Source organism: Caretta caretta, chromosome 10 (genome assembly GCF_965140235.1).
Source record: "Caretta caretta isolate rCarCar2 chromosome 10, rCarCar1.hap1, whole genome shotgun sequence".
Lineage (NCBI taxonomy): Eukaryota > Metazoa > Chordata > Testudines > Cheloniidae > Caretta > Caretta caretta.
This window is the reverse complement of record NC_134215.1, coordinates 26,086,930-26,114,634: the sequence shown is the minus strand read 5'-3', so window position 1 is coordinate 26,114,634 and position 27,705 is coordinate 26,086,930. Positions and strand designations below refer to the sequence as shown.

At 41.9% G+C, this 27,705-nt stretch overlaps 1 protein-coding gene across 6 annotated transcripts in view; it reads left to right on the top strand.

Annotated features, from left to right (window-relative positions):
- Positions 1-9,422, top strand: part of METTL22 (methyltransferase 22, Kin17 lysine) — a 101,692-nt gene extending 92,270 nt beyond the window's left edge. For 5 of the 6 annotated variants that reach the window (XM_075132790.1, XM_048867251.2, XM_048867249.2 and 2 more), the window contains 5 exons: positions 293-346; positions 4,443-4,523; positions 6,059-6,161; positions 6,671-6,839; positions 8,473-9,422. In XM_075132790.1, the coding sequence (XP_074988891.1) occupies positions 293-346; positions 4,443-4,523; positions 6,059-6,161; positions 6,671-6,839; positions 8,473-8,508 (443 nt within the window). In that variant the 3' untranslated portion in view covers positions 8,509-9,422. The remainder of the gene's footprint in view (positions 1-292; positions 347-4,442; positions 4,524-6,058; positions 6,162-6,670; positions 6,840-8,472) is intronic. The other variant, XM_048867253.2, reaches the window with a different exon arrangement.
- Positions 9,423-27,705: the final 18,283 nt, after the last annotated feature.

The following is a 27,705-nucleotide window of genomic DNA, read 5'->3' as shown; positions in this document are numbered from 1 at the left end:
ATCTTGCAGGTAAAATAGCTAACAGGAGCGCATAAGGTAAAGCAGGCTCCCTCTTCTGCACTTCTCCCATCGTTTCCTTCTGCATGTGTAACTGTCTGATTTGGCTGAATCCCAAATCAGTTCATGTCAATTTTTTTTTTCACTTTTTCCACCATTTTTCCACTTACAGCACCACTTCACTGCTGATTTTTGGCCCATGATCTCCACTAAGTTACCATCTGAAGGGTGGATGCAGTAATTTGCCCATCAGCTGTAGGTTTTTTATGATGATTTTGTGTGTGTGTATGTACAGGAGGTGAAGTTAAGGTAAAAGAGCTGGACTGGCTGAAAGATGAGTTCTGTACTGGTAAGTAGTTGTGATGCATTTAGTTCAAACTGTTTTCCATGATAGTTTTGAAATAGTTAAACGTACTAAACTGCAACTAACAATTCTTCAGTTACATCAGGTTCTAGTAAAAATCACTTTTTAATAAGTCGGAGTGGCCCCTTCTGAAATTAGTGATCATTTCCAAGAGCAGGAGTATTGAGTTACAAAAGTCTGCATTAAACCAATAAGTGTCACAGTTCAGTGGGTAATTGCACCTCTTCTCCCTCCATGGTCTCCTTAAGGGTGCCCCCTTCGGTTTCAGGCCTCCAGTCATCAGTTCTCTATGGGCAGGGACTCGCATCCCTCCAGACTGCGGTGGACACGCTTGCAGTCTTATTGCAATTTACTGTGCTTATCCCAGCAATTCTGACCTTAGTCTTATTCCTGCCATTCTGCTATCTCCCAGGGGCTATGAGAATGACCACCCAGCTTTAAAAGTATAGTACATTTATTTAGGACAAAAGCATTACATGAAAAAAACATACAAACCAGTATATTCTACACTCATGCTAAGCCTACCACGTGGAGACACTGGTAGGTTTCCAGTCCTTCAGACTCTTCCAACAGTGTTTTGACCTCCTGGTTATAGTCTCATCTGAGTTCAAGGATCAAATGAGGGACCCTGAGTCAGTTCAGGCTGCCCCTTGTTACCAAAACCCCATTCTTTCCCTACGGTGCCTCTTGAACCTGGTCAGAACCAGTATGTGATGGGGCGGGATCTGAGTTACTACAGAAAATTCTTCTCTAGGTATCTAGCTGGTGAATCTTGTCCATATGCTCAGGGTTTAGCTGATCACTATATTTGGGGTCGGCAAGGAATTTTCCTCCAGAGCAGATTGGAAGAGGCCCTGGAGGTTTTTCGCCTTCCTCTGTAGCATGGGGCACGGGTCACTTGCTGGAGGATTCTCTGCTCCTTGAAGTCTTTAAACATGATTTGAGGACTTCAGTAGCTCAGACATAGGTGAGAGGTTTTTCGCAGGAGTGGGTGGGTGAGATTCTGTGGCCTGCGTTGTGCAGGAGGTCGGACTAGATGATCATAATGGTCCCTTCTGACCTTAATATCTATGAATCTATGTGCAATACCCTCCAGGGGGGTGGTACTTCTCTGAAGTTGCTTATCTGTCCTAGAATCTGCAGAATTTATCCCTCCTAGATTGTAGTTCCTCTCTGCATGGAGCCAGAATGCAGTCCCTAGCTCCCAAAGATCTATGCCATACTTAGAGATACCAAAGTCGATGAATATTCCATGGGACTATAGTGTCTGGCATTCCTCACTATAGTAGTCTTTTGAAGTTTTTGAAGTTTTCATGCTTCCAAGATCTTAAATGGGTCACATTTTGATCTTATCTTAATGTTGTTGTGAAGTGTATGTAAGCATACATAATGCACGTCATGCACATACACTAATGCCCAATCTGTTGACCGGCTGGCTGCAAAACACATCTATTCTTCCAAACCTTTAGGAAGGGAAGTGGGGTGGGGTGGTTAGAACAATTAAAGTAGCTCTGTGATAGGATGTATGCCATTTTTTGTGAGGTTTTTGGCGGGGAGAGGATTGGGGGTTTTTTAGCTGAACTTATGATACTTTAAATATTTGGCAAGGGCACATAGCTGGGGATCGTTCTTTTTGTTCTGAATAAATGAAAATCAATACAGCTAATTTGGGGGCAATGAATATCAGTATCAATAAAAGGGACCTCTATTTTTCTTGGGTTAAAATTGTAGGTTCTTTACAATGAAGTTGTCATCACTGAACTGTACAAGCAGCTGTATGCACCAGACAACTACACTTTCTTTGGACCCTGTCTCAATGTAATCATTCAAGCAGCAGGAATGAGATTTAATGCCTTCAGAAAAAGTAGTGCTTCTCTTTTACGATTAAAAAAGCCCCATTCATGCAGATGGAGTTTTGAGAGAAGAAAAAATTACTATTCTGGTTTTGGACTTTACAGGCTGACTCCTAACTTTATTGAATATGTAGTAGCAATGTTGCCTCTTGGATAGTGTCTTTGGACATTTAAAAATCCAGTCTATCAGTATTCCTATACCTAAAATGCATAGCTGAAATTAAATAGGAATTTTGATCAAAACTCACATTTATTTATGTTTTGTTTTTTCTTTGTTGTGATATTTCTTTTAATCGCTTGAGAATCAAATATTCAGATCTGCCTATGTGGTGGTAAGGGATGCAGCAAGACTTTATACTCATATAAGCAAAACTTTGCACCCCAGGCAACCGATTCTGAGAAGAATCAGTCATAATAGAGAAAGGAAAGCAGAGCACTTCATTGGAGTGGGGTTTGGAGCTCCTGAAGGGGATAAGAGTTTCATGTAAACAAACTCATCAGTACCCAACCCCAAGGAGCCTTCTGTGAATTCTCATCCACTCCTTTCTCCACATTGTAGCTTTTACTGCTGCCCTAGTAACAGTTGTGGGAGATAGATTATTGTGGGTTGGGGGCAGTGGAATGTTCATTCGATAGGCCAGATGCCTTTTGCATTGACCATGCCAGAACTACTAACTGTAATATGTAAATTATCACTTAAATCAGATTCTGTACCAGATGACTGGAGGATAGCTAATATGACGCCAATTTTTTTAAAAGGCTCTAGAGATGATCCTGTCAATTACAGGCTAGTAAACCTAACTTCAGAACCAGGCAAATTGTTTAAAACGATAGGAATCACCAGAATTCAGACACATAAATAAACATAATTTGTTAGGGAAGAGTCAACATGGCTTTTGTAAAGGGAAATAGTGCCTCACCAATATATTAGAATTCTTAGAGGGGGTCAACAAGCTTGTGGACAAGTGGGTTCCAGTTGATATAGTGTACTTGGACTTTCAGAAGACCTTTGACAGGGTCCCTTATCAAAGGCTCTTAAGCAAAGTAAGCAGTCATTGGATAAGGGGGAAGGTCTTCTCACAGATCAGTATCTGGTTAAAAGATTGGAAACAAAGGGTAGGAATAAATGGTCAGTTTTCAGAATGGAGATAAGTAAATAGTAGTTTCCCTCAGGGGTCTGCTCTGGGACTAGTGCTATTCAATATATGCATAAATGATCTAGAAAAAGGGGTGAACAGTGACATGGCAAAGTTTGCAGATGATACAAAACTACTCAAGATAGTTAAGTCCAAAGCAGAATGTGAAGAGTTACAAAATCTCAAAAACCTGAGTGACTGGGCAGCAAAATGCAGATGAAATTCAGTGTTGATAAATAAAAAGTAATACATATTGGAAAACATAATCCCAACTATACGTACAAAATGATGGGTTCTAATTAGCTATTACCACTCAAGAAAGAGATCTGAGTCAATGTGCAGCGGCAATCAAAAAAGCTAACAATATTAGGAACGGGATAGACAATATGACAGTAAATATCATAATCCTTCTATATAAATCCATGGTACTACCACACCTTGAGTACTGCGTGCAGTGCTGGTTGCCCGTCTCGAAAAAGTATATTAGAAATGAAAAAGGTACAGAGAAGGGCAACAAAAATGAAGGGTATGGAACAGTTTGTCTATGAGGAGAGATTAAAAAAACAGACTTTTCATCTTGGAAAAGAGATGACTGGGGTGTGTGTGGGGATATGATAGAAGTCTATAAAATCATGAATGATGTGGAGAAAGTGAATAGGGAAGTGTTACTTACATCTTCACATAATGCAAGAACCAGGGGTCACCTATTGAAATTAATAGGCAACAGGTTTAAAACAAAAAAGTACTACTTCACACAACGCACAGTCAACCTGTGGAACTCATTGCCGGGGATGTTGTGAAGGTCAAAAGTATAACTGGGTTTAGAAAAGAATTATATCAGTTCATGGAGGAATGGTCCATCGGGTGACTATTAGCCAAGACGGTCAGGGATGCAACCCCATGCTCTGGGTGTCTCTAAGCCTGACTGCCGGATGCTGGGACTGGACAGTGGGATGGATCGCTGGATGATTGCCCTGTTCTGTTTATTCCCTCTGAAGCATATGGCATTGGCCACTGTTGGAAGACAGGCTACTGGGCTAGATGGACCTTTGGTCTGACCCAATATGGCAATTTGTATGTTCTTTGTTATAGACCCTGAAGCTCCCTACAGTTGGTCTGAAGCAGAGATTGCTGATTTGCATGACCACACCACGGTGATACTAGCAGCTGATGGTAAGAGAATGTAACCGAAGCCAGGGAACTTGATGAAAGTGACATATGAATGTGCAAATGTCAAGTATTTAATCTTGAATAGGATAACTCAGGGTTGTTTTTTTTTAAAGTAGACCAGATCCTCAGCTGACGTAAAGTTTAATTGACTTCAGCGGAGTTATGATAGTCTTCACTATCTAAAGTTTCTTGCTGTCTTTCTTCAAAAATTATAGATTATAATTACAAATTAGAAATTGGAAACCTTTTTGAAACAGCCTGTTCTTTCATTTGTGGTGATAAACTTGGTAACAAAATCTGAATAAACTGTTTAACGGGAGCAGCAACTTGAAACTTAGTAAATTTTTTAAAACAGTTGCAAGTAGTTTCTTGAACTACATCTGCCCAGAGTCTCACTGCCAACTTGTGTGGTTTTCTTACATGTTTTTCTCTGTCCTGTTGCTGAGTGAAAGACTCCTACAAATAACAGAACAAGCAAACAGACTGACCTCACTATATAGGAGAAACAGCGAAATATTGGCAATGAAGTAAATAGACTGATGGGACGTGTTTCTCTGATGTTTGAGTTATAATTGTCATAGGTGTTACTTCTAACAATACTGGGTAAAAAAAGTTTCAGGCAGTGTTGTGATTGTATAGATATTCTTTTACCACATACGAAATTTTAACTTCTCTGAAGCAAATTTGTTGTAAACTGAGCACAGTTCATACAGTCAGTAGTGAAGTTACCACGCCTTATCTCTCAGAAAATGAAAATTATCTAGATGGTATTTTTTTAACTCTGTACCCTTCACTGTAGACCGTGGAAAAAACAAGAGAAATTTTTTTCCTCGAAAACCATGCCCTTTACTCTTTTTATGTAATTTGATCACACTTTCAGCCTTTCGTTTGTATCCTAAAGTGGTGAATATTTTCTAGTGCAGCTGTTCTGCAGTATGTTTCTTAGTAAGTAGTGCCTGGATTTGTTGAACTCAGTTGTGTGTATAAGTCCTGCCTAGTGTCTTTAGACAGTCAGATCAGGAGGCAACGTTTCTTATACATCATATGATTACGTTGCTGATGATGTAACCAGTCGCTGGATGCCTTTTTTTGGCATACTGTATCTTTTCACTTTAAGGAACTTGATGGGCCTGATTCTCTTCTCACACAAGTTTAACTTTGAGTTCAGTGGAACCACTACCACTGAACAGCCTCATGATTTATATCTCCTCCTTCCTTTAAGACATACAGTAAGGTATTTCTTGGTTGGGAGAGAGCCTGTTTATAGATAATGCAAGTTGCCAGACTAATGATTTGCATTGACATTTGAGAAACCAGTGAAGGCTTGACAAAAAGCAGCTGTGATTAATATAGCAGAGTCAGTTGTTGCCATTAAAAGCTCTTCCTACTTTCTCCTACACTACTGTCTGGATTTGTCCTAAAGATTGTTCATTAGAAATAATCTGCATAAGTAAGGATGATTGTTTTGTGTTTAAAATCATGTATGACTAAAACAGTCAAACGTTCATCGCTATGTTAATGTTTCTTTTGTATTTTAGTTTTTTATGAAGATGACTTAACAGATGCTTTATTCAAAACACTGTACAAAATCACCCACAACTTGAAAAACTCTTGCACAATTTACTTATCAATAGAAAAGAGGTAAGTGCCACCTTGACCTTCCTTAAGATCTTTGTTTTTGCTTCAAATCTTTTGATTCTCATTAACTGATCAGACATTTCAATGAGTATTCAATGCACAGTATGTTCTTTAGCCTCCAAGCGTTCTCAGGTTCTGAACCTACAAAAGTCATGAGAAAGAGTTATGATTCTCTCTCATTGTTCTCGCTATGTGTCATGTCATGCTATCCTTGGGTAGAGTTACGCAAATGTAGCTAAATGAGAAAAAGGCCTAAAATTGGTGGGAAGGGAGGGTAGTTTCTTTCTTTGAGACAGAAGTATTATCCAGAACTTATCAGTATTCTGATCTTAATTAAGATAACACACTTGCTATGAAAAGAACATGGTCATTATTGTTTGACATCAATAAAAAGAATTTATATTGCATTTTCTCTCTGCTGCTATATTTGGGGAAGTTAAGTATCTATTTAAGATACAAGGGACAGGGAAAATGCTTTGAGATATCACTTTAAATGGATACTTTCTTGCCAGGCTGAACTTTACCTTAAGACATATGGACATTACATGTGAAGCTTACAATCATTTTCGAAATACTTTGAATGATCTGGAAAACTTACAAGATAGCAAAATGAAATATACTTCTGAGCCCATTAAGCTTGCTTTCTGCCAATTTCTCGTTTATGAACGGATTGAGCAACTGGTGAGTGTTGTTTATCACACTAAATGTAATGTGTTAAGAGAATTACTTCAAAAAGTTTTCAGTTCAGTCAATATAGTGAGTAAAAACACAAAACAATTCACCATTTTATTTACGTTCATAAAGAAGCTATTTGTTGTCCAAGAAATTACCTTTATATTTACATTTTTTATGCTGGGCTATGTCACAGCATATCAAGGTTTTATCAATTACATACCCTGGCAAAGCTTATGTTGATAAGATTTATTTTACCTTTGAGTAAATTAATATAATCTGCATCATAAACATGCTCACTAGAGCAACAGAAAACATGATTTTCAGAGTAACTACAAAACAGAACTAAAATATTAATTTATTTGCTAGTAAATGTCTAAAATAGTGCCATGGTATGTTTCTCTATGTAAGAAAAGCTCCTTTCCACGTTTCGAGTAAAAAAAAACCTTTGCTACTTAAAGTGTACTGAAAAAGAGATCATATCAAATTATTAATAAATTTTAATAATCTTAAAAATTACCAGATGCAGTAATTTTTAAATGGTTTCCTTATTTACTTATTTTACCAGAGGGCTCTGTTGTCCCAACTGTATATAATTTCAGTAATACCTAAAGTCACGTAGAGAATGTAACCGTTGGTACCATTTTAGATGTTAATAGTGATTATCTGCTGTTGCAGAAAAAATAAGTAACCTTGAACTAGATTTTTAATCTCTTGGAGGTTCGTAAAGATTGAAACTCATTTGGTCAAATATTCTGTGTTTTTCTTTTAAAATATCTGTCTGTAATAGGACCTGATTTGGACGGAACCCTAGTTTCATAGTTAATTTTTTTTTTTATTCAGCTTTGATATGTACAATGACCAAAGCCATAAGAAATAACAACATACTGTTTTTGTGTTATATATTTTCTAGGTCTCATATGCTTCATAAATGTTTTTTGCCAAAGATTGTATTATGATCGTGTTGGTCTTTAGTGCTCTGTATGTAATAAAACCGTAATGTACTGTTTCCATTCTACTTGAAACTATAAGTGAAATCTCTAATCACAATTTAAAATATGGTGGTGATAGAGGACTGCTTATAAATTACACTTGTGACCAAGACAGTCTTCTTTCTAATGTTCCATTTAGCAAACACACATCTGCTCTACTGTTCATTCTCCAGAAATAGAGACACTTTTCAATGTCTCCTGTTCCTCACGTTTTTGTAGTAAAATATATTGAGTGCATGTATATATTCAGTTACACCCTTGAAGGCTGTATGAGGAACCATTTGCAGAACCAAGCAAAAAAACACAGAACAAGTTATCAGCCAAAACATACCTTCTGCAGACCCCAGAATTTGTGAAATTATTGTAATGACATTTAATTTATGGCAATATTAATTATTTAGAATACTGAATTCCCTTGCTAACTTCAGGAATAGGTAGATTCAACTTCTCTTGCTGTAGCTAAAAGGTACAAAGCTCCAAGAATAATAGCTAAATTAAATTAGTCTTCAAAGATACTTCTTGCCTTATGCATGCTGCAAGCAAATTTATGTAACGGGCGGGTGTTGAAACTAATTTAATATTCCTTAATAATTATCATGTTATAGTGGCCTGAGTGCATTCTAAAAATACACTTTTTTCCCTTTGCACAGGAGCTGTGGAAGATCATTGCTGAACCACTTATGTGACCTCTTTCACATAAGACAGCTGAAGACCTTGAGGCAGAAAATTAATGCTGTTCTACAAATAAAACAATGTAGAGTTTTTTCCAGAAGATGTGCTCCCAGTGGAACCATAAGCCAAGATTTTGATGCAGATTTGCCTTAAACTAATTAAATATATCTTGTAGCACTTAAAGGATGATTTCTTTATAGTTTTTAATGATGCTGTTTTTAAATTGCTCCTCATAGTACAGATCTGAAAACTACTCTTAACTACTTCTATCAACTTTGTGATGGATCCACAGATACTGGCTCTCTAACAGTCGTGATAAGGTGTCTTTACTCCTGGGACCAGTAATTTTTTTTTCTATGACTTTGTCCCTGTACACTAATAACCACCCATCCAACCTCTTTCCATGTTACAGAAGTGTCAATCTCATACACTTACATTTATATCTAATAATCAGTAAACTCAGTCAGAGCCAGATTCTACTTCCATACCAGGTTAGTATTCTAGACACTTGTGGAGTGATCTGCAAAAGGCCCAGCTGCTTTTCACCAGGTGGTTGCTCTGAGTTGAGGAAACAATCTATTTTTAAAACTTCAGAATGAACTACGAAAATGGAGGACTACCTTTTCGCCTACCTTGACCTTTCTAGTGTAGAAGCCAGGATTTCAACTGACGCACAGAGTTCAGGTTTTGTATGCCTCTCTCTGGAGCAATTCTGCTCGCATCTTATGCTGTTCAATCCCTGCTAAGCTGAGGGTGGTATGAATTGTCCACCCTCTTTCAGTCCGTGGAATTCTAGCCTCACAACATTCCTGTGGGTGGGTGAGATTTTGGGAGGAGGAGGAAATTAGTGCCATGGAGCCTCTTTTGCATTGCCCACTCACATATTCTTGGACTTCTTGGCTATAAAAATAAAAGTAGCATTTGTTGATCACGGCTCTCCTGGTTAATAAACACAAACCCCACGATATATGTTCTATATTTCTGTAATAATTTTTTTTCTTTTTTTTGGGTGGTGCTGGTGGTCCATCATGGTCACCCATTTTCCCCACACCTGCAGTCGTGGGAACTCTTCCTCCTGCTGAAGAGCTCTAGACTTCTTTCTTTAGAGTTGTTTTCAGTGGGTTCAAGTGCAGCATGATGCTCCCTGTCTCTGAATGTGTTGGTTCCGTAGTTCTTCCAGCCCAGAGAGCTGTGATCTTTCATGTTGTAATGTATTGCGCTTTATACTAGATTGCCAAACAAGGCCTCTAGTAGTAGTTTTTAAAAGAGGTTTTATGCTTGATTTGGTTAATTTTTTAGGGCAGTAATTACTGATTTTTCTCTTTACATGCATGAGGATATTCTACGTGGTGATCTTAGTTGGGTTAAAATAGTTTTGTGGGAGGGTTTTGTTGGGGTTTTTTTTTTGTTTTGTTTTGATTAGAGGCACTTTAGACAACACAGTTGATCCATTAACCATATGGTTAATATATCCTTGGCTAGATTTCTGTAGCACATCAGTCTGTCAAAACGCTTAGTTAACTATCTTAAAACACTTGGATATTATTTTGTAATGATGTTCTTAGCCCAGGTATAGTTCATTATACCAGATAGGTGCATTGATAAGAGAAGCTACATATTGTATCTTGGATAGTATGTGATCAGGCTGACTTAGTTCCACTGGGACTTGTGTTATTTAATGAATATAGAAAGATGAGATTAGCTTTGTTTTTCTAGGTAGTATCATCTTGTGTCATAATCTTCACAGTGTTTTTTAGTCTGGCATTTTATTCATAACATACAAGTTTTCTTTAACCATATGAGTTAAGTACTGACTAGCATCTTTAATTTTGAACTTTGCTTTTCTGTATGTCATTGGGGTTAGTGAACTTTTTACAGCTTTTAAATAACAAAGTTGTGGCTCTGAATGCAGATGGATTGCACACCTTGAAAAGAGGTGGGAGCATGTAAAGGCTATAATGAATGTCAAAAATGCTTCTGTAAACAGGGATTTCTTTAGTATTGTTTAACTTCAAATACAATGATAAAAACCATGTTTTAATTCAGGGTTCCCAAGTTGCTGTCCATGGGATACTACTGGTTTGTAGAGCATGTACTGGTGATCCAATAGAATTGACGGTTCATGTAGTCCTGGCTGCTGATTTTTGTTTCTTCAAATATCCAGGCTCTTCATTGCAAAGAAGAGTCTAGTAGCCAGTAAAAATAGGTGGAAATAACGAGGCAACTTAGCTGCTTCCACTAGGGGCACTGCTACATGAACAAGTAGAGGAAACAGGATCATGGGGCAGAGTGGAGCTGCCAGTTGCAAGGGAATGTCCAGGAAGAGGAATAGAGTGAGTTGGTCAGCAGAGGGACGGGAGCTAAGGCTCCAATCCAGCAAAACTATTAAACTAGCAAGTAGTCCAATTGATTTCATTGGGACGACTCAGGTGCTTAAAATTAAACATCGGCTTAGATGCTCTGTTGGATTTAGGGTCCAAGTGACAGAAAAAAGTCTTACGGATGTTGTGTTATCTGAGTTGATGTAGTGGGGGACAAGGTGCACATGCATGCTTTCTGAACTTATTAAAATGTTATTCTGTATATATTCGGTTTGAGTCACAAACCTGACATGAAGAAAATCTGTCAATTTTCTTGTGGTTCAGAAAATCTCTCCAAGAAGACTTAAAATATGTATTTTTCTTGAAGACTGAAATGTGGCACCTGGTGGGGACTGTTTGGGGGAACATGCATTTAGAGTCTGCTCATGTAAATATTTGACTGTTCAGATTTTTGCCAGATTTTCAAGAGCCCAGGACCTCCCACTTACGCATCTAAAGAAGTGGTCAGCTCTTTAAAACTGCATCATGCCCAGCAGTAGACAAGCAGCTGCAAGGTGCTGAGTGGTGTTAGAAGTCTGGTCACTTCATATAGGTGCCTAAGTGGGAGCTGAGCTGTTCTGAAAAAACTGACCTCAGCTGTGGATGTTGATCACTCTTGGGGGGGGGACTTGTATTTAATTTTTTAAAATGCATTGACAATTTAATGTGTGTTGAAATGTGCCATTTATCTAATATATCAAAACTCTGCATTTTTGCATTTTTAAAGTGATATTAACACAACAAATGAGCAATTGTTTCAAATTTCTTAGCTTGTGGCATAATGTCAATAAATTGCTGCCAAAGAAGTTTCAGCTAGAAGCAGACTTTTACAACCAAGTTATAAGCTTTAGAAAACATGAAGATCTTGGGTCAGTGGTGACTACTGAAAGGAAGCGGAGCCTTTGCGGTTGTGGAATGTGCTTTTGCTAAACTGTTATGCTGTGTAATCAGTGTGGCCAAAGGCTTTGTTGTTTTTGGGTTAATACTAACGGCATGGTTTTACTTTGAAAATTAATTTGTGTTTTGAAATTGTGGTGTAACAAGATAAGTGAAACAGACCCTTTATGTGGAAAAGCTGTGTGTGCTTAAGGTAGTGTGTTTACTCTTGCTGTGCAGATTTTTCACTTTCAGAGGAGCCTGAAAAGTCAACCCAACCATCAGTAGAAGGAAACTTTGGATTATACAGGTAGAGTGACATTGTAGATTTATTCTCCTTTTTTAACATAACTGGTTCTGATTAGATCTAAATGGAGTATTGCATGCTGAGATCCATTGTATGAGGAAGGGTGAAAGCCAGCTGTTTAAAATAAAAGGGAGTGTGACACTTATTCACTTAAAATATTTTCTAGGTGATCAAAGGTAATTCTTTTATCTCTCTGGAATGTTTAAGTTTGGCTTTACTCTAAAAGTGATGTTGTTTTAAAAAAAAAAATGGTTACATGTTTGGACCAATGACTTTCATTTAGAGTTGCTCCCATTACGATTAAAAATGGCTCTGGCTGCAGTTTCAGTCTGAAGTCCTGCTGTGTTGCCCCTTATCACCAAAAACAGATTCTGCAACCAAAAATAGGTAACAGCTCTGAGGGTACAAGAGCCAGAAAGGGAACTTGCACTCTCATCAGTGTACTTAGCTGTCCAGTACTAACACATAAGAAAAGGAAAAACCTATGCCAGAAAGTTAGGCAGGTATTACTCAGCATACCTAGAATAAAAGTTTTGAGTAAGAATGTGCAGCTCTTACATAGCCATGTTTCTTGCCATAACAGCACTTTTAAATAGTACTAATAGCGTGTGACCTTACTGAGGACTTACTATGCACATTTTAGCCTAAAGCAATTTAATTTGTTCTACTGATAGCAACAAAACCAAAAGTTTGTACAAATATTGTGTACACAAGTGTTGCACCCAGAAATTTAGTTTTCACCTTATCTGATATGACTTCCATTATATGTTTGGCAAAATGATATGTTTTCCTAATAAAGCATGATTTAGAAAATGCCACTAAGCCTGTGTGAAGAATATCCACTTGTGGTGTGCCAGATGGTGGCGGACATGAAGACTTTTTTGTCTGGTGCCTGAATTGTGTTTTGGACACAACTTTAGATCTTAGAATGTTGGCCAGAATATGTAGTGTAACAATATAGGTTATTAGGGTTCAGTAGCTCAAGCAACAGGCTTCAGGTCTTCCCTGATAGTTTTTCTGCCTTTTTACTGAGTGGGTAGTTTAAGCAAGCAACTCTTCCAGTGAATTTGAGCGTTCGTGGAAGGAGCTGAATACATAAGCAAAGATGCTGCAATGGAAACCAAATCCTCGACACCAAACAGATATAGCTCAGATTCTTGCTGATTTGTCTTGAGTGATCTTCAGCCTACCTTCTCTTTCACTGCCTGTCCTTTCTATTGAGACAACAATCAAGGGTGCCAATTTTGTTGGTCACTTTCATGATGCAGATAGCTGTCCGCTAGAAATTGCCATGGGGCCTCCGATTCCATTCACGTAGCCTGCCAAGCAAACTAAGGTGGTAGATGACAAAATCATTAAGATGGGCTATCTTGGATGGGAATTAGAAGGGAGGAGGTTTCATGCTCTCTCCCCCCGCCTTTTTTCCCCAATCACTGTAGACACAGTTCCCCTTCCTCGTTTTTTCTAATTTCAGTTATCATTTTGGTAGCTAGTAATAGAATTAAAGGCTTATGCTTCCATTTACAAACTAGCAGGTGTAGGATAAGCCAGTATCACCCACTCCTGTAGGTCCTGTAATTTTGTGAACGTTATAAAGGAAAAGAGAATGCTCAGCATAGCTATCCTTTTGTAGCTGATAATTGAAACAATTGCATTTGGACACCTTTGTGGGCGGGAGGGGGAGGAGGTCGTTTCTTTTCCAAGTGAGCACTCATCTATCCAAACATCTAACTTTTTAATCTCTGATCTACTAGTCCAATTAGTTACAAACATTCAGACAAATTGTTGCTGTGTGTGGAAGAAGTCACTGAAGAAAATATGACCCTGGCATTTATCTCTGCTGAAAGGAGGAGTATCAATCACCTCCTGAGGTGGAAAGTTTGTTGAATCCTGGAAATACTAGCTTCTAACATCAGCTCTATTTATAGCAAATCTACCTTAGTACCCTGCCAGTGTATATAGACACAGTTTAAATTTCCACTTTATGGGTCTTTTCTCCAAAGTGAAACGATGTCATGAGCTCAACATGATGACTTTCACATACAACTACCAGTCTGAGGTCCTCTTTCAACTTCAGCGGTTTTTGGAAAGAAACTCTAGTCAATATTAGTTTTGATATTGATCGATTAAAGGAACAATTTGAGCTTCTAGGTGGACGTGCATTCCAAAGGTTCCTCCTCCTTTTACCTTGCGTACACATGGTGAGTGTGCTCACTTTCACTGCTCTGGTTGAGCTGTTCAGTTCGTTTGACTTTGCCTCAGTACTAGCAAAAACATGCATAGTATTGAACTTGATGTAGTTGCCAGAGGATTATTTTACCTACTTTTATTTAGTACATTGTTTACTTTATTTGCTGTTATACATTCACTTTTAGGTGGTTGTTCATACACCATTCCTACAGCCTGATCTGCTGCACGTCACTCACTTTCATAGAATCCTAGAAGATTTGGGTTGGACGAGGCCTCAGGAGGTCATCTAGTCCCACCCCCTGCTCAAAGGAGGACCAAAACCAACTAAATCATCACAGCCAGGGCTTTGTTAAGCCGGGCCTTAAAAACCTCTAAGGATGGAGATTCCACCACCTCCCTAGGTAACCCATTCCAGTGCTTCAGCACCCTCCTGTTGTAGTAGTATTTCCTAATATCCAGCTTAGACCTCCCCCACTGCAATTTGAGACCATCGCTCCTTGTTCTGTCATCTGCCACCACTGAGAACAGCCTAGCTCCATCCTCTTTGGAACTCCCCTTCAAGTAGTTGAAGGCTGCTGTTAAATCCCCCCTCACTCTTCTGCAGACTAAACAAGCCCAGATGAACAGCCGAGCTTCAGCCTCCTTGGAAACTCCTTGGCCCCCTTCAGGTAGTTGAAGGCTGAGTGACAGGGTCAGGCCACATGGCTACAGAAGAGTGATCGAAGGCAGATATATTAATTCCAGGTTAAGTAGATCCCTTTTCCCTGGGTAAAGTGATGGGGCAGTTCCAGAACAAGCAGGAACTTGCTGGAACCAGTTAAGGTGGGCAGGCTAATTAGGACACCTGGAGCCAATTAAGAAGAAGCTGCTAGAATCAATTAGGACAGCTGGCTAATAAGAGCACCTGGGTTTAAAAAGGACCTCACTTCAGTTAGTGAGAGGCACGTAAGGAGCTGGGAGTGAGAGGATGTGCTGCTGGAGAACTGAGGAGTACAAGCGGTATCGGACACCAGGAGGAAGGTCCTGTGGTGAGGATAAAGCAGGTGTTAGGAGGAGGCCATGGGGAAGTAGCCCAGGGAGTTGTAGCGTCACACAGCTGTTCCAGGAGGCACTCTAGACAGCTGCAATCGACAGGGCCCTGGGCTGGAACCCGGAGTAGAGGACGGGCCCAGGTTCCCCCCAAACCTCCCAACTCCTGATCAGACACAGGAGGAGTTGTCCTGGACTGTGGGTTCCACCAGAGGGGGGGTCTTTGGGCTGTTCCCCGACCTACATGGTGGATCAGCAGAGACTGCAGGGGTTGTTCTTCTCCTTTTCCCCATGCTGGCCAGTGATGAGGTTATCTGTGTGAACGGCAAATCTGAGCCACGAAAGTGGCCAAACTGAGGGCTGCTGTGAATCTCTGAGGCAAGCAAATCCGCCAATAAGCGCAGGACCCACCAAAGTAGAGGGGGAATTTTGTCACAACTGTTATTAAATCCCCCCTCACTCTTTTCTCTTCTGCAGACTAAATAACCCCAGTTCCCTCAGCCTCTCCTCATAGTCATGTGCCACAGCCCCCTAATCATTTTCATTGCCCTCCGCTGGACTCTCTCCATTTTGTCCAAATCCACTCTCCAATTTGACTCCTAGAACATTCCATAGGCAGAGAGAGCCGTATGTTAAGTGCCAAAGTCCCACTTTGAGACATTGGTCTAAAGTATTTTCTCATAGCACCTTGACCCCATTTCCCAGGTTTTCCACTTCTGGATGTTTCTTAGCCCCCTGTTGCATGTAATTTGCAAATAAGTTGGCCACAGGAGGTGATGTCTAACACACAGTTTGAGGGTGTTCCTTTGACTAAGGTAACTTTGGAATGCTGCATTCAGTCGATTCCAAAATTTCCAGGAATGTTGTAGGTACCAGGGAGCACAACCCTATTGATATTGATGCAAATTGGAACACCAGAAAAGCCTGATTCATGGGAAGATTAGAACCTTTAGTCTGCCTATACCTGCACGCAATGAATCTCTCTGCCACCCCCTGCTGTTACCTACACATATTAAAGGCAGCAGCTTAACTTCCTGTGTTGAGAGGTTAGCTGTCTCATGGATTCTAGCAGAAACAAGAAAGCTCTGCAGGGAAGGTTGGTGAAGGGTGGGGGCGGGGACAGAGACCTGCAAAGTGGTGGTGATTAAGGAAGCAGGAACCTGGGGATGTGTGGAAGCGGGGATCTGGAGTTGGGGGAGAGAAAAATGGGGCTTCTAGGTGGAATGTAGATGGGGAAAGGGAGAGGGAACCTGGCCCGTAGTGGAGATTGGGAAAGGGATGCACAAAGAGCCTCAAGCATAGAGGAAATAATGTGGGAAGTCAAAGGTAATCACTGTGTTGGCATTCCCTCTGAAATCTCTTCCACTTGGCTTATCCAGAACACCTTGTTCGATCTGGGAGAACACTTCACTTCATCTAGTTCTTTTGGATCCAAAAAACTCCAGGTTTCGTCACTGAGGTTCCTTTATTTTACATACAGCAAAGCTATGTTGAGTTGATCAGACTCAAGCGTAGGTTGGGTATAGGGCAGGGATCGGCAGCCTTTGGCACGCGGCCCATCAGGGAAATCCATTGGCGGGCCGGGATGGTTTATTTACCTGCAGTGTCCGAAGGTGTGGCCGATCACAGCATCCCTCAGCCTGCGCCGCTTCCCGCAGCCCCCATTGGCCTGGAACGGCAAACCGTGGCCAGTCGGAGCTGCAATCGGCCAAATCTTGTGGACGCTGCAGGTAAACCGTCAGAGCCTGCCAGCAGATTTCCCTGACGGGCCACCTGCCAAAGGTTACCGATCCCTGGTATAGAGTGTACCACACATTCCAAGTTACACAGAAACCTTATTTTGAATACTTTTTCATATTACATTGCATTTACTCTGCATTATATCACACATTTTTGATTGGTTACTTTTCAGGAACCAATCTATGTTCAGTGTGTTCTGTCCATGCATTGTCCATGTAGAACCTGATCTTTATATTCCAGGTTTATCTTGTCCATTGCTCCTAGCCTCAGGACATTCCTGCTTATTTTAGCTGGCTCACATATTCTATCATTTTAGCCTACTGCTTGGTAAGCCCTTATTTACAAGTTCACCTCTCAGTCATGCCCACAAGAAATGAGGCAAGTTACTTACGTCAAGCCAGGGCTACACACTTGTCATAAACATACAGCTAAGGGTAGCATAAAATCCCTCCCGGGTAGCTGTACTGAATCTTTACCTGTACGGGGTAAGAAGCTCAAATAACCTAGTTGGCACCTTACCAAAAGGGCCAATGAGGAAAGAAGATACTTTCAATTCTGGGGGAGGGTGTTTGTTTGGGCTCTCTTTGTTCCCTCCTTGGACAGAGAGAGGGACCAGGCAGGAAAAAACCTCTCCTAAAAGCCTATCTGAAATGAACATGTAAGATTACAAAAATTGTAAGTAAGGCAAGAAAATGCATTAGATTATCTTCTGTTTTAGCTTGTGAATTTTCCCTATGCTAAGATTAGTGTTTTATTCCTGTTTTTTTTTTTTTTGTTGTTTGTTTGTTTGTTTTGTAACTTTGAAGCGGAGCCTAGGGGGGAATTCTCTGTGTTTTAAATCTTTTTATCACCCTCTGAAGTTACCTTCCATCCCGATTTTACAGAGGTCCTTTTTTATACTAAGTTCTTCTTTTAAGACCCTGATTGATTTTAGTGCCTTAAAGATAAAGGGTCTGGTCTGTACTTATATTAAAGGCAATTGGTTGGTATATTATTCTCAAGCCTCCCCAGGAAAGGGGGTGAAGGGGCTTGGGGGGATATTTTGGGGAAATAGGGACTCCAAGTGGTCCTTTTCCTGAATTTTTGTCTAAATCGCTTGGTGGTGGCAGCAATACCATCCAAGGACAAGGAAAGGATTTGTGCCTTGGGGAAATTTTTAACCTAAGCTGGTAGAAATAAGATTAGGGGTCTTTCATGCAGGTCCCCACATCTGTACCCCAGAGTTCAGAGTGGAGAGGGAACTCTGTCAACACTGAAATAGAGGGAGGTGGGAAAGTGGCACACAGCAGGGAACTGGTGGGGGTGGGGGAATAGAGGGATAGAAGGAGTCCCTGGTGTGTGCAGTGAGCTCAGTCAACACAAGCTGCAACGTTTGACCTGCCCTCTCCCTTCACAGTTACTGTAATTTAGGAAATAAGTGGTGTACTGAATTTTAAAGAACCCAGGAGAAGGTCTCTAATGATTTGCTGATAACTAACCTTCTATATTAGTGCCCTGGAATGCTCTGATTTGATGAGCATAGATCAACCTATTAGACCCACCAAATTTCCCTGAAGCAATAATTGATTTTTTGGACTGCAGCTGCTTGGATCCAATGAGCATGCAACTCAATGTTATCACAGGCCTGAGGATCCTGCCTCTACGTTTCTATACTTAGCTAAAATAAATTGAGTGGTGTAAGTTTAAAACATGAACTGCATATTAAAAATAAACCATATCTTATCCACTCGGGTTCTTGTGCCACCCCATGTTACCATTAAATATAACTATTTCAGAAACCCCCATTTTATATATATATATATATATATAGCCATCTAACATCTTGACAGATGAAAGGAGCTGTGAGAAAGTCGATCCGTCAGTGTTGCTTAGCAATGGTATGGGCAAAGAGCCCAATGCATGAGCAGCAAACCTTCCCACAGTGGCTACAGGTCCACTCACCAGATGGAAGTTGAAGCATACTCTGCTTCCTGGCTTGCCTGCGGGCCTCAGCCTGGTCTCTCTGATGGCTCTCCATGGTTACTGCACCAGTTTTAACCTGGCTTCTCCAAACTGAACAATTGTGGGCAGGATTTTCCCAGTTGTCAGTGGGAATGCTGAATTTCTTGAGGCCTTGCTTGACCTTGTTGCTGTATCAGAGCTTTGGCCTTCCTCTCCCTTGCAGGCAGTTCTTAAGTTGGCCATAGAGCACAGCCATCAGCAAATGTTCTTGAGGTATGCACTCCACATGTCCCAACCAGCAAAACCTGCAAACATCCAGCATAGTCTGCATAGACTGTAGGCTGGTTCTCTCATGGGTCTCGTTATTGGTGATCTCTTGGTACCAAGTAACTCCAAGGATTTTTCTATGACAGTAGAGGAGGAAACTGTTCAATCTCTGCTCCTGCTTGGGATATGTAACCCAGCTTTCACAACCGTAAAGGAGAGTACTAAGGACACAAGCCTGATAAACAGACTTTGGGTTCAGAGTTAGCAACTTGTTTCAAACACGTGAGGTAAGTTTGCCAGAGATAACAGAAGCTTTGCAATTCTGGCATCAAGTTCCCTAGCAAGGTTAAATGAGTGGGTAAGAATTGTGCCAAGATAGCAGAAGTGATCCATGTTGTCCAGAGCTTCTTTATTGACATAGATTTTAGGTGGAATGTTGGTACCTTGTGATGTGGCAACTGGTTTGTTGATACTGATTTCCATACCAAACTTGGTGTATGCATCATCCGCCCCATTATAAACTTTTAAATAAAGCAATATTACTTTAGCATCTGCATTATGATCACTCAAAGACACACTTAATTTGTGACAGGAGTCTAATGTTCCATTTGTTAGTATGTATTATTCATCTGGAACTTACCTGTACAACTATTGAGCTTATTAAAACTGAAAGTCCTTTATGTAGGATTTGTGTAATGTATTTAAAAATCAATTAAAATGGGAAAGCTTGTAAAAGGAAATATTTGAAACTGGTTGCCTCCCTATTTCATTCTTTCCAGACTAATGATAGGTTTGAAGGATACAAATAAATAAAATGTGGTTGTATTTTAATGGATAAATTTTAATGGATGCACCAACCTAGTAGAGATTCTCCCCACCCTCCCGAAGCACAATTCATCAACATGCGTTGTGCGTCTGGAAAAATGAGGTAGCAAGAAACTCAAAGTTATCCTCCTGTTGCGGTAAGACCTCTGACAAAAGCTGTACATGAATTTACACTTGGAAAGAGGAATAAATATGCTGAAGTTATTTAATACTGTGCAGCACTGTACAGTTACTAACTTCCTGAAACTTTGGCATCAGTCCACTTCCACAGGTGCAAATTAGCAGGAAGATTATGGCAATTTCAGTGTGTAATGCTTGTAGACAAGCATAAACATATCCTGGTTCTCAAAACCGGTGGCTAATACTACATACTGCACCCAACTAACTTATGGCCAGCAGCATTTTGGTGGATTTTTTTGGGGTGTTGGGTTGGGTTTGTGGGTGGTTGGTTTGAGATTTGGGGGAGGGGGGAAGAGGTCTGCTCACTCATTCCTGTCAAGGCCTGGAATTAGGTTAACTGTGATGAGATCACAGCCCAAATTGGCAAGGCTGCAGGACTGAGTATGTGCTATCTTGAATCTATAAATTATCAAAGTGTCCTTGATAGCAACCACAATGCTATCTTGAGTATTGAACTGTTTTATATCGCGGGCTGAAGAAGCGTTTCCTATGCTTGTCAGTACTAATGACAGAGGCTTAGGATTTACAATAATGGACTAGTTAGATCTAGAGAGTTCAACATCAACCCTGTCTGTCCTGTACCCATACAGCATGCTAGTTGAATTGTTAGAAGCAGGGCTGGATTATGACATTCTGAGGCCCAAACGTATGTCAAGTGTAAGAGGCCCCATACCATAAAAAAAAGAATTTATTATTTTCACAGAAAGGACATTGAATTTATAAACACAAAAGCTTTATATTTGCATTAAAAAAAGGCAAAGTTGTAAGAATAGAATAATAATCATTTTCAGCAGCCCTGTCTGTAACAATGACATCATTACAAATAAATTTTAGACTAATTCTTTGAACTAATTGCATATGTAAGTAAAGCAGACGTAAACAATACAATATAAAAAATACAAAATAAAAAACCGCAGTCACTACAATTTACTAGAAGTTCTCAGGAAATTTTTCTTCTCTGTTGGGGCATCTAAATTGTGGAATTCCTTGTCTGAATGCGCAGTGAGACTCTTAGATGATATAAGATGGCAACAGAGGATAAAAGAAGCTATAGAGGATATAGGATCTGGATAAGCCACATGCTTAGAGCTCAACCATTAGTTATATTGATATGAATTAAACCCAGGTAATAAGTCAATCATCAGAAAATTGTATTTTTCCAATAGATTTGTTTTGTTTTTATGCTGAATTACCTAATATGGTACTAAAATTAGTAGCAGAAAGTTTTGTATTGAAACAGGTTAAAAAAATTAATTTTATATTTTAAACATTGAGATTTATATATCTATACAACAACAAATATTTTTAGTAATATATATGCCAAAAACCTGTGTTGTTTTACCAGGATATTTCTGTGAAAGTTAGTGCTATTTTGCCTATGTTCTCACAGGAAAACAAAAGGATATAATTTTTTTTACACCATGAATAAGGAAAATTATCCTTCTTTTCATATGAATAAATGAAAAAACGTCTGATTAATTTTGTTAGGAAAATATAAAGTTTATCCAGACTATATATAAAATATATTTACAAATATTTATTCTGATCGAATTTTTGCTATAAAACAATGAATTGTTGGGATTTTTCTTTTGCTATACTATAAAAATACGTCTTATGCATATGATATATGATTTATAAGTCTATATAAGAATTTTTACATAATCTACTACCTATAATAAAATATTATCTTGCGCACTCCAAACCTGGCGAGCAGAAAATCCCAGTCTTTTTCTAGGCAGACATCTCTCCTCGCATTCTCTTCTCTATCGTCTGTCTCCCCCAGGCCCACTAATTAATCTCGAGCAAACACCTTGGCAACAGAGTGACAACAAGCTACATGCGCTAAAGAGAGAGAGAGAATTTACCAGAAAAAAGACTGGTACTTTCTAGACAGGCATTGAGAGAGTGAGGAAAAACTAGCCTATATTCAAGCAAATATAAATATAATAGCCTATACATCATATATGCATATAGTTTAAAATAACGTGCTCACCAAGTATTCAGAATATTTTGAGATACATGTATATCTTCCTTCACTTCTCTCAAAACCCTCGATTTATCCTTTCGTCAGCGCTCCTACTGATACTTCCTGATACTACAAGGGAGAATCAGCTATTTTTCCATTGAAAATGGTTAAAGGAATGTCTCGTTTTGCTCTCCAAAAGTGCTGAGCACCCATGGCTTCCACTGAAATAGATAGGTTGAGCAGCTGTAGCCCCTGTCTGAAACAAGCCACATTTACATGTTTTAAATATGCGTTTAGGTGTCCAGGTTTAGGCACCCACATTTGAAAATGATGGCCTGGTTGCTTTAGATGGGGTTTGACAATTTGTATTTGATGCCTTGCTGTTTGTCACTGGCTTCTCTTGCTTTGTTCAGCAATTATTGATTGGTTTGCTTAGGATGCCATCCGGCAAACTCATGCAGCCCAGCTGCCTTCAGAATTCAAGATCTGCCCAGTCCAGCAGCAAGGGGAGGAAACTCTCAGCAAGTAGCTCTGCTCAGCGTGGGGCTCAGTAACCAGCTTGGTAGGCTACCCTCTCTCATCAGCTTGGGAGTGGGTACTGGTAAATCATTTCTTCTCCAAATTAGAACTCCGGTCTAAGCAGTAAATCAATCACAGATGTGCCTCACTTTTAGGTGTGGGGGGAGTGTTAACCACTAGATGTCACTACAACTTCAGGAATGAAGGAAGTCATAGGTGTCAGCAAGAATTTAACAATGTCTCACTTCCTTTATGGGGCCATTGGCTGGAGATTTTTTCCTTAAGACTTCCCTTTTGGCCAAGAGGGGTTAGCGTGTATGGTCTGTGTGAGACAGGGAATGTGTAGCAGAAGGCCAGATAAATCAGGAAGTCCCAAAGAAAACAAGCTTCTCCGCCCCAAGGAGTCTCCTCAAGCCCTCTCACTCCTTCCAAGGCCCTTTAATAGCAAGATTATCAACAGCTTCTACACCTTTTTAGGCTTTGGGGTTTCTTCCAACTAAGGAAGCCAGATGGCCTCTTGCCTCTTCCTGCTTAAGCATTTGCCCCAATTAGCCCGGAGTAAACACGCTAACTGGCCAGATGTGCTCTCTGCCTGGGTCTCTTTGCTGGTAACTAATTCCTTCCCTGCCTGTGGTATTGTGGGGTATGTATGCCCCATCACACCAGGTTCTAATCAGGTCCTTATAAATCTAATGGCATGTTCTAATTAGGGGCCCAAATCCTTCACTCTTATGTACACAAGTAGTCCTAGTGGATCTATAATGTTTGTAAAGAAATATCCTTTCACATAAAGATGAGACTTGTGCCTGTACAGAACTTACAAAAGAAGACGAAAGAAATTACAAGAGATGTCAGGGACAAAGCATGCTTTTGTGGAGGTGAGTGGTCTGGAGCTAGGATCTCGTCAGTTTTATTCACTGCTCTGCCACTCATGAATGGTAAGAAAGAACTGAGGGGGCTGCTGGTCCCTTTATACCGGCACTATGAGCACGCAACTCCAGGGGGCTGTGGAGCTGACCTGATGGATACCACTGAGGGAAAACCTTTCCAGCAGTGGTGCTCTGGGAGAGCACACACCTATGTTGGAATGGACATGAGTGACACATCTAGAAGAACAAGTCATAAAAGGTGGATAACAGTTTGACTGCCCACAATTATAGTTACCACACAGCTCTTTCTAAGCAAGCCTGCTTTATTCTTAAGGTAAAAAGAATTACAGAGAAAACATATTAACAACAATAAAAAAACCTACACTGCTGCTAATCAGGTAACTAGGGATTTCCCCTCCTTTCCTCTCCCCCTTCCTCACCCCCCAGAGTATGGGCTCTGGAAGGAGCAGTCCTTCAGCACCCCATCCATGGGGCTTCTGTTGCGGCGATGAACTTGTGACCACATCAGCTTACAATAAACACACAGTCTTATGGGGCCTCAGCAGGCCCAAGTTCTTCCAATCCTGTCCGTGTGGATCCAAGAGGTCTAGAATGAAAAGTAGAAAAACACCCATGCACTCTTTTACGTTTCCCACTCCATTTAAGGTCCAGCTGAGCTCCAGTTACGGAGCTTGGCTAGCTGGTGCCAGCTAGTGACCAATGAGCACTACTCAAAGACAACCAGGTTGGAGTCTTGAATGCAAAGTGTCAAAGCTTCCTGAAGGAAGCTGTTAACATTGTTGTCAGTTAAGCATTCCCCCAAGGGAGAGGATTACACAATGACTTTCAAAGAACAAAGGACATTTGTTAACCCTAACATATCGAAGAACGCCAGTTATGGAACAGGTATGTAGTGCTTTTTCCCCCCTGTGATCAAATGCAGGGTGTTTGTGTTGGTATCAGAATTTTGCACACTATTGCTTCATATTAATGAACTCCTGCATCTTTTAAAGTATGTACAATGATGAATCTCTTGTGGAAAGTACATATCTTGCTTGCAATGCTTGAGAGAGTCCCAGACAAGTAAATATTTTGTGTCCTTTGCTTCATACTGTTATTATTGACTATTACCCAGATAGCCTGCTTCTTGTAGAACTAAGGCTTTAGGGAACAGCTGAAGAGTGAGACTGCCGCTCAGCTTCTCCTTAGCCTCCGAGTACCAATCTGGCAAGAGAAGGATGCAATGGCAAGAGGAAGAAGGACCCGGCCACCACACCAAAGCTGCCTCTGTGCAGTGGGAGTTGAGCTGTCCAGGTTATTTAGTATGGCTTAGCCGGTCCATGGTAGTGGTGGTTTTTTATCGGTTTATTGCAAATAGGCCCAGAAGTTGATCTATGGGCATGACTTTTAAATAGAAAGAAAACATAATCAATACAAAGAGTACACAGCACTGAGGTCTTGATCCTGTCATGCATCCCTGGGGGCAGGTTGATTTCAGCACAGAGGCTTGCCCATATTGATCTGGTTGCAGGAATGGAGCCTTAGTATGTCCACAAGGATGTATCTCTTTTATTACTTATAACCCTAATCCAGCAATCAGCTCCCTGCAGGTGGACAGCTTATCCCATGCAGAGTCCAATCTCTTCAGAGGAGTTGTGCCAGTTTATACCAGCCAAGGACTGGGCCCAGTGTTTCCCTCCCCCGCTTCCCTGTCCCTCTCCCGGACCCGGCGCGTGCCTCGGACACGGGATTAAGTCATGTGGGGTTTGCCAGAAGCCTATGCCAAAGGGTGACCTGCATTCAGTTTGTCTAAAGTGCTTGGGGGAGTCCCACCAAGCAGACAGGTGCAAGATCTGTAGGAGCTTTTACCTCTGCATGAAGAAGGAGAGGGATCACAGACTAAAGTTGCTGCTAATGGAAGCATAGATCGTCGGCACGCAGCACAACGGCTTTGGTCTGGGAGGTGCCAAGGAAGGACTCTGGGATAACAGGGGATCTGCGTCGTCCAGGCAGCCATCAGGCCCTCGGCAGACATTTTGAGGATGCGCCTGAGGACATTATACCAACCTCTCAACTGGATCCTTTTTTCCCATTTTTGGAATGTCTATCTCATTTCTACCGAGCGTGGTCCCAAACCACCTCAGACCGTTGGGTCCTCCGCATGGTAGAGATGGAATATTCGCTCCAATTTTCCTCTTCTCTCCCCGTCCCAGACTCGAGACTGGGATGTCAAAGCCTTTCACGATGTTGAGTGATGAGGCCCAGAACTAGTGGTAGTGTGATTGGAGTGTCCACCAATAGCTGCAGTAGTGTGGTGTACCAATGCTGACGTGGCCAGGCTGGGTTCCACCGGGATCACTGAAGTTCCATTGCTCCGGATTTTGAGGAGAACCTTGTGAATCAGTGGTATGGGAGGGAACACATAGAACAGGGAGTCCTTCCATGGAAGGAGAAATGCGTCCACCAGTGAATCCGGGCTGTGGTTTCGGAAGGAGCAGAATTGTAGGCATTTCCTGTTGGCCCTTGTGACGAACAGATCGATCTGGGGAACTTCCCATCGCTGGAAGACATTGTTTATCACATCTGGGCAGATAGACCACTCGTGGTTATGGAAAGACCTGCTGAGGTGGTCTGCTTTTATATTCTGTGACCCTGGAAGATAGGACACTTCCAAAAGTATGGAGTGTGCTATGCAGAACTCCCAGAGCTTGAGGGCTTCCTGACAGGAGAAAGGACTGTGCTCCCCCTGTGTGTTGATATAAAACATCGCTGTTGTATTGTCTGTCAAGACCGATATGCACTTGCCGTCCAGGAGAGGCCGAAAGGCCTAACATGCCAACTGGACCACCCTGAGCTCCCATACATTGATGTGAAGCATCAGTTCCTCCTGAGACCAGAGGCCCTGATTTCTGTGCTCCTCACCCCATGGCCGAAGCGTTGATGGTCAGACATAGGGATGAGTGGGGTTTGGAAAACGCAACCCCTGCTCATGTCAAGTGCAGGTTGAGTCACCAGTAAAGAGGCTTGAGAATGTCCAGGGGAAGGGTCAGCACCATGTCTATACTGTGCCCGCTTGGTCGCTACACCGATGCCAGCCAAGCTTGGAGAGGTCTGAGTCACAGCCTTGCACGTTGCACTACATAGTGCAAGATGCCATGTGACCTAGGAGTTTTAAGCAACTCCTTACTGTGGTTATAGGTAGTGATGAGCTGACAAAATCTTAACAACTGGTTCCCTCCTCACCCCACGAGGGGGTCATTGCTCACCCCCCTCTCCTATCCCCTGACTTCCCCCAGGCAGGAAGGTCTCATGGGCCACCGTAGTGGGTGCCCACCCAACCCCTAAGAGCCAGAGGAACCCGCCGGGGGGCGAGGTAGGGAGTCCTGGAGGTGCTTACCTGGGGCAGCTCCCAGGAAGCATCCGGCAGGTCCCTCTGGCTCCTAGGGGTGGGGGAGCACAGCTGGGGGGGGGAGCGGCCGCTCCCACCACTGACCACATCAAAAGTGGCGCCTTAGGTGCCAACTCCGTGGGTGCTCCGGGGCTGGAGCACCCACAGGGAAAATTTCGTGGGTGCAGAGCACGCACTGGCAGCTCCCCGCCCCGCGCCCGGCCCCAGCTCACCTCACCTCTGCTACGCCTCCGCCCCAAACGCACCGCCCCGCCCTGCTTCTCCGCGCGCCCCCCGCCCCCCTCCCCCCCCGGCTTCCTGTGAATCAGCTGTTCGGCGGGAAGCCTGGGAGGGCTGAGAAGCAGGCCGCAGCTTCCCACTCAGGCCGAGGGTGGCCGAGGTGATCTGGGACAGGGAGCGGTTCCCCTGCGCCCCCCCCCGGGTTACCTGCTGCGGCGCAGGTGGCCCTCCTTGCACCCCCCCGCCCCAGCTCACCTCTGCCTCCCTGGGCCTGAGTACAAAGCCGCCACCTGCTTCTCAGCCCACCCTGGCTTCCCACGTGAACAGCTGATTCACGGGAAGCCTGGGGGCGCGGAGAAGCAGAGCAGGGCGGCGCATTCACGGGGGAGGCGGAGGCGGAACAGAGGTGAGCTGGGACCAGGGGTGGGGTGGGGAGCTGCCGGTGGGTGCTCTGCACCCACCAAATTTTCCCCTTGGGTGCTCCAGCCCTGGAGCACCCATGGAGTCGGCGCCT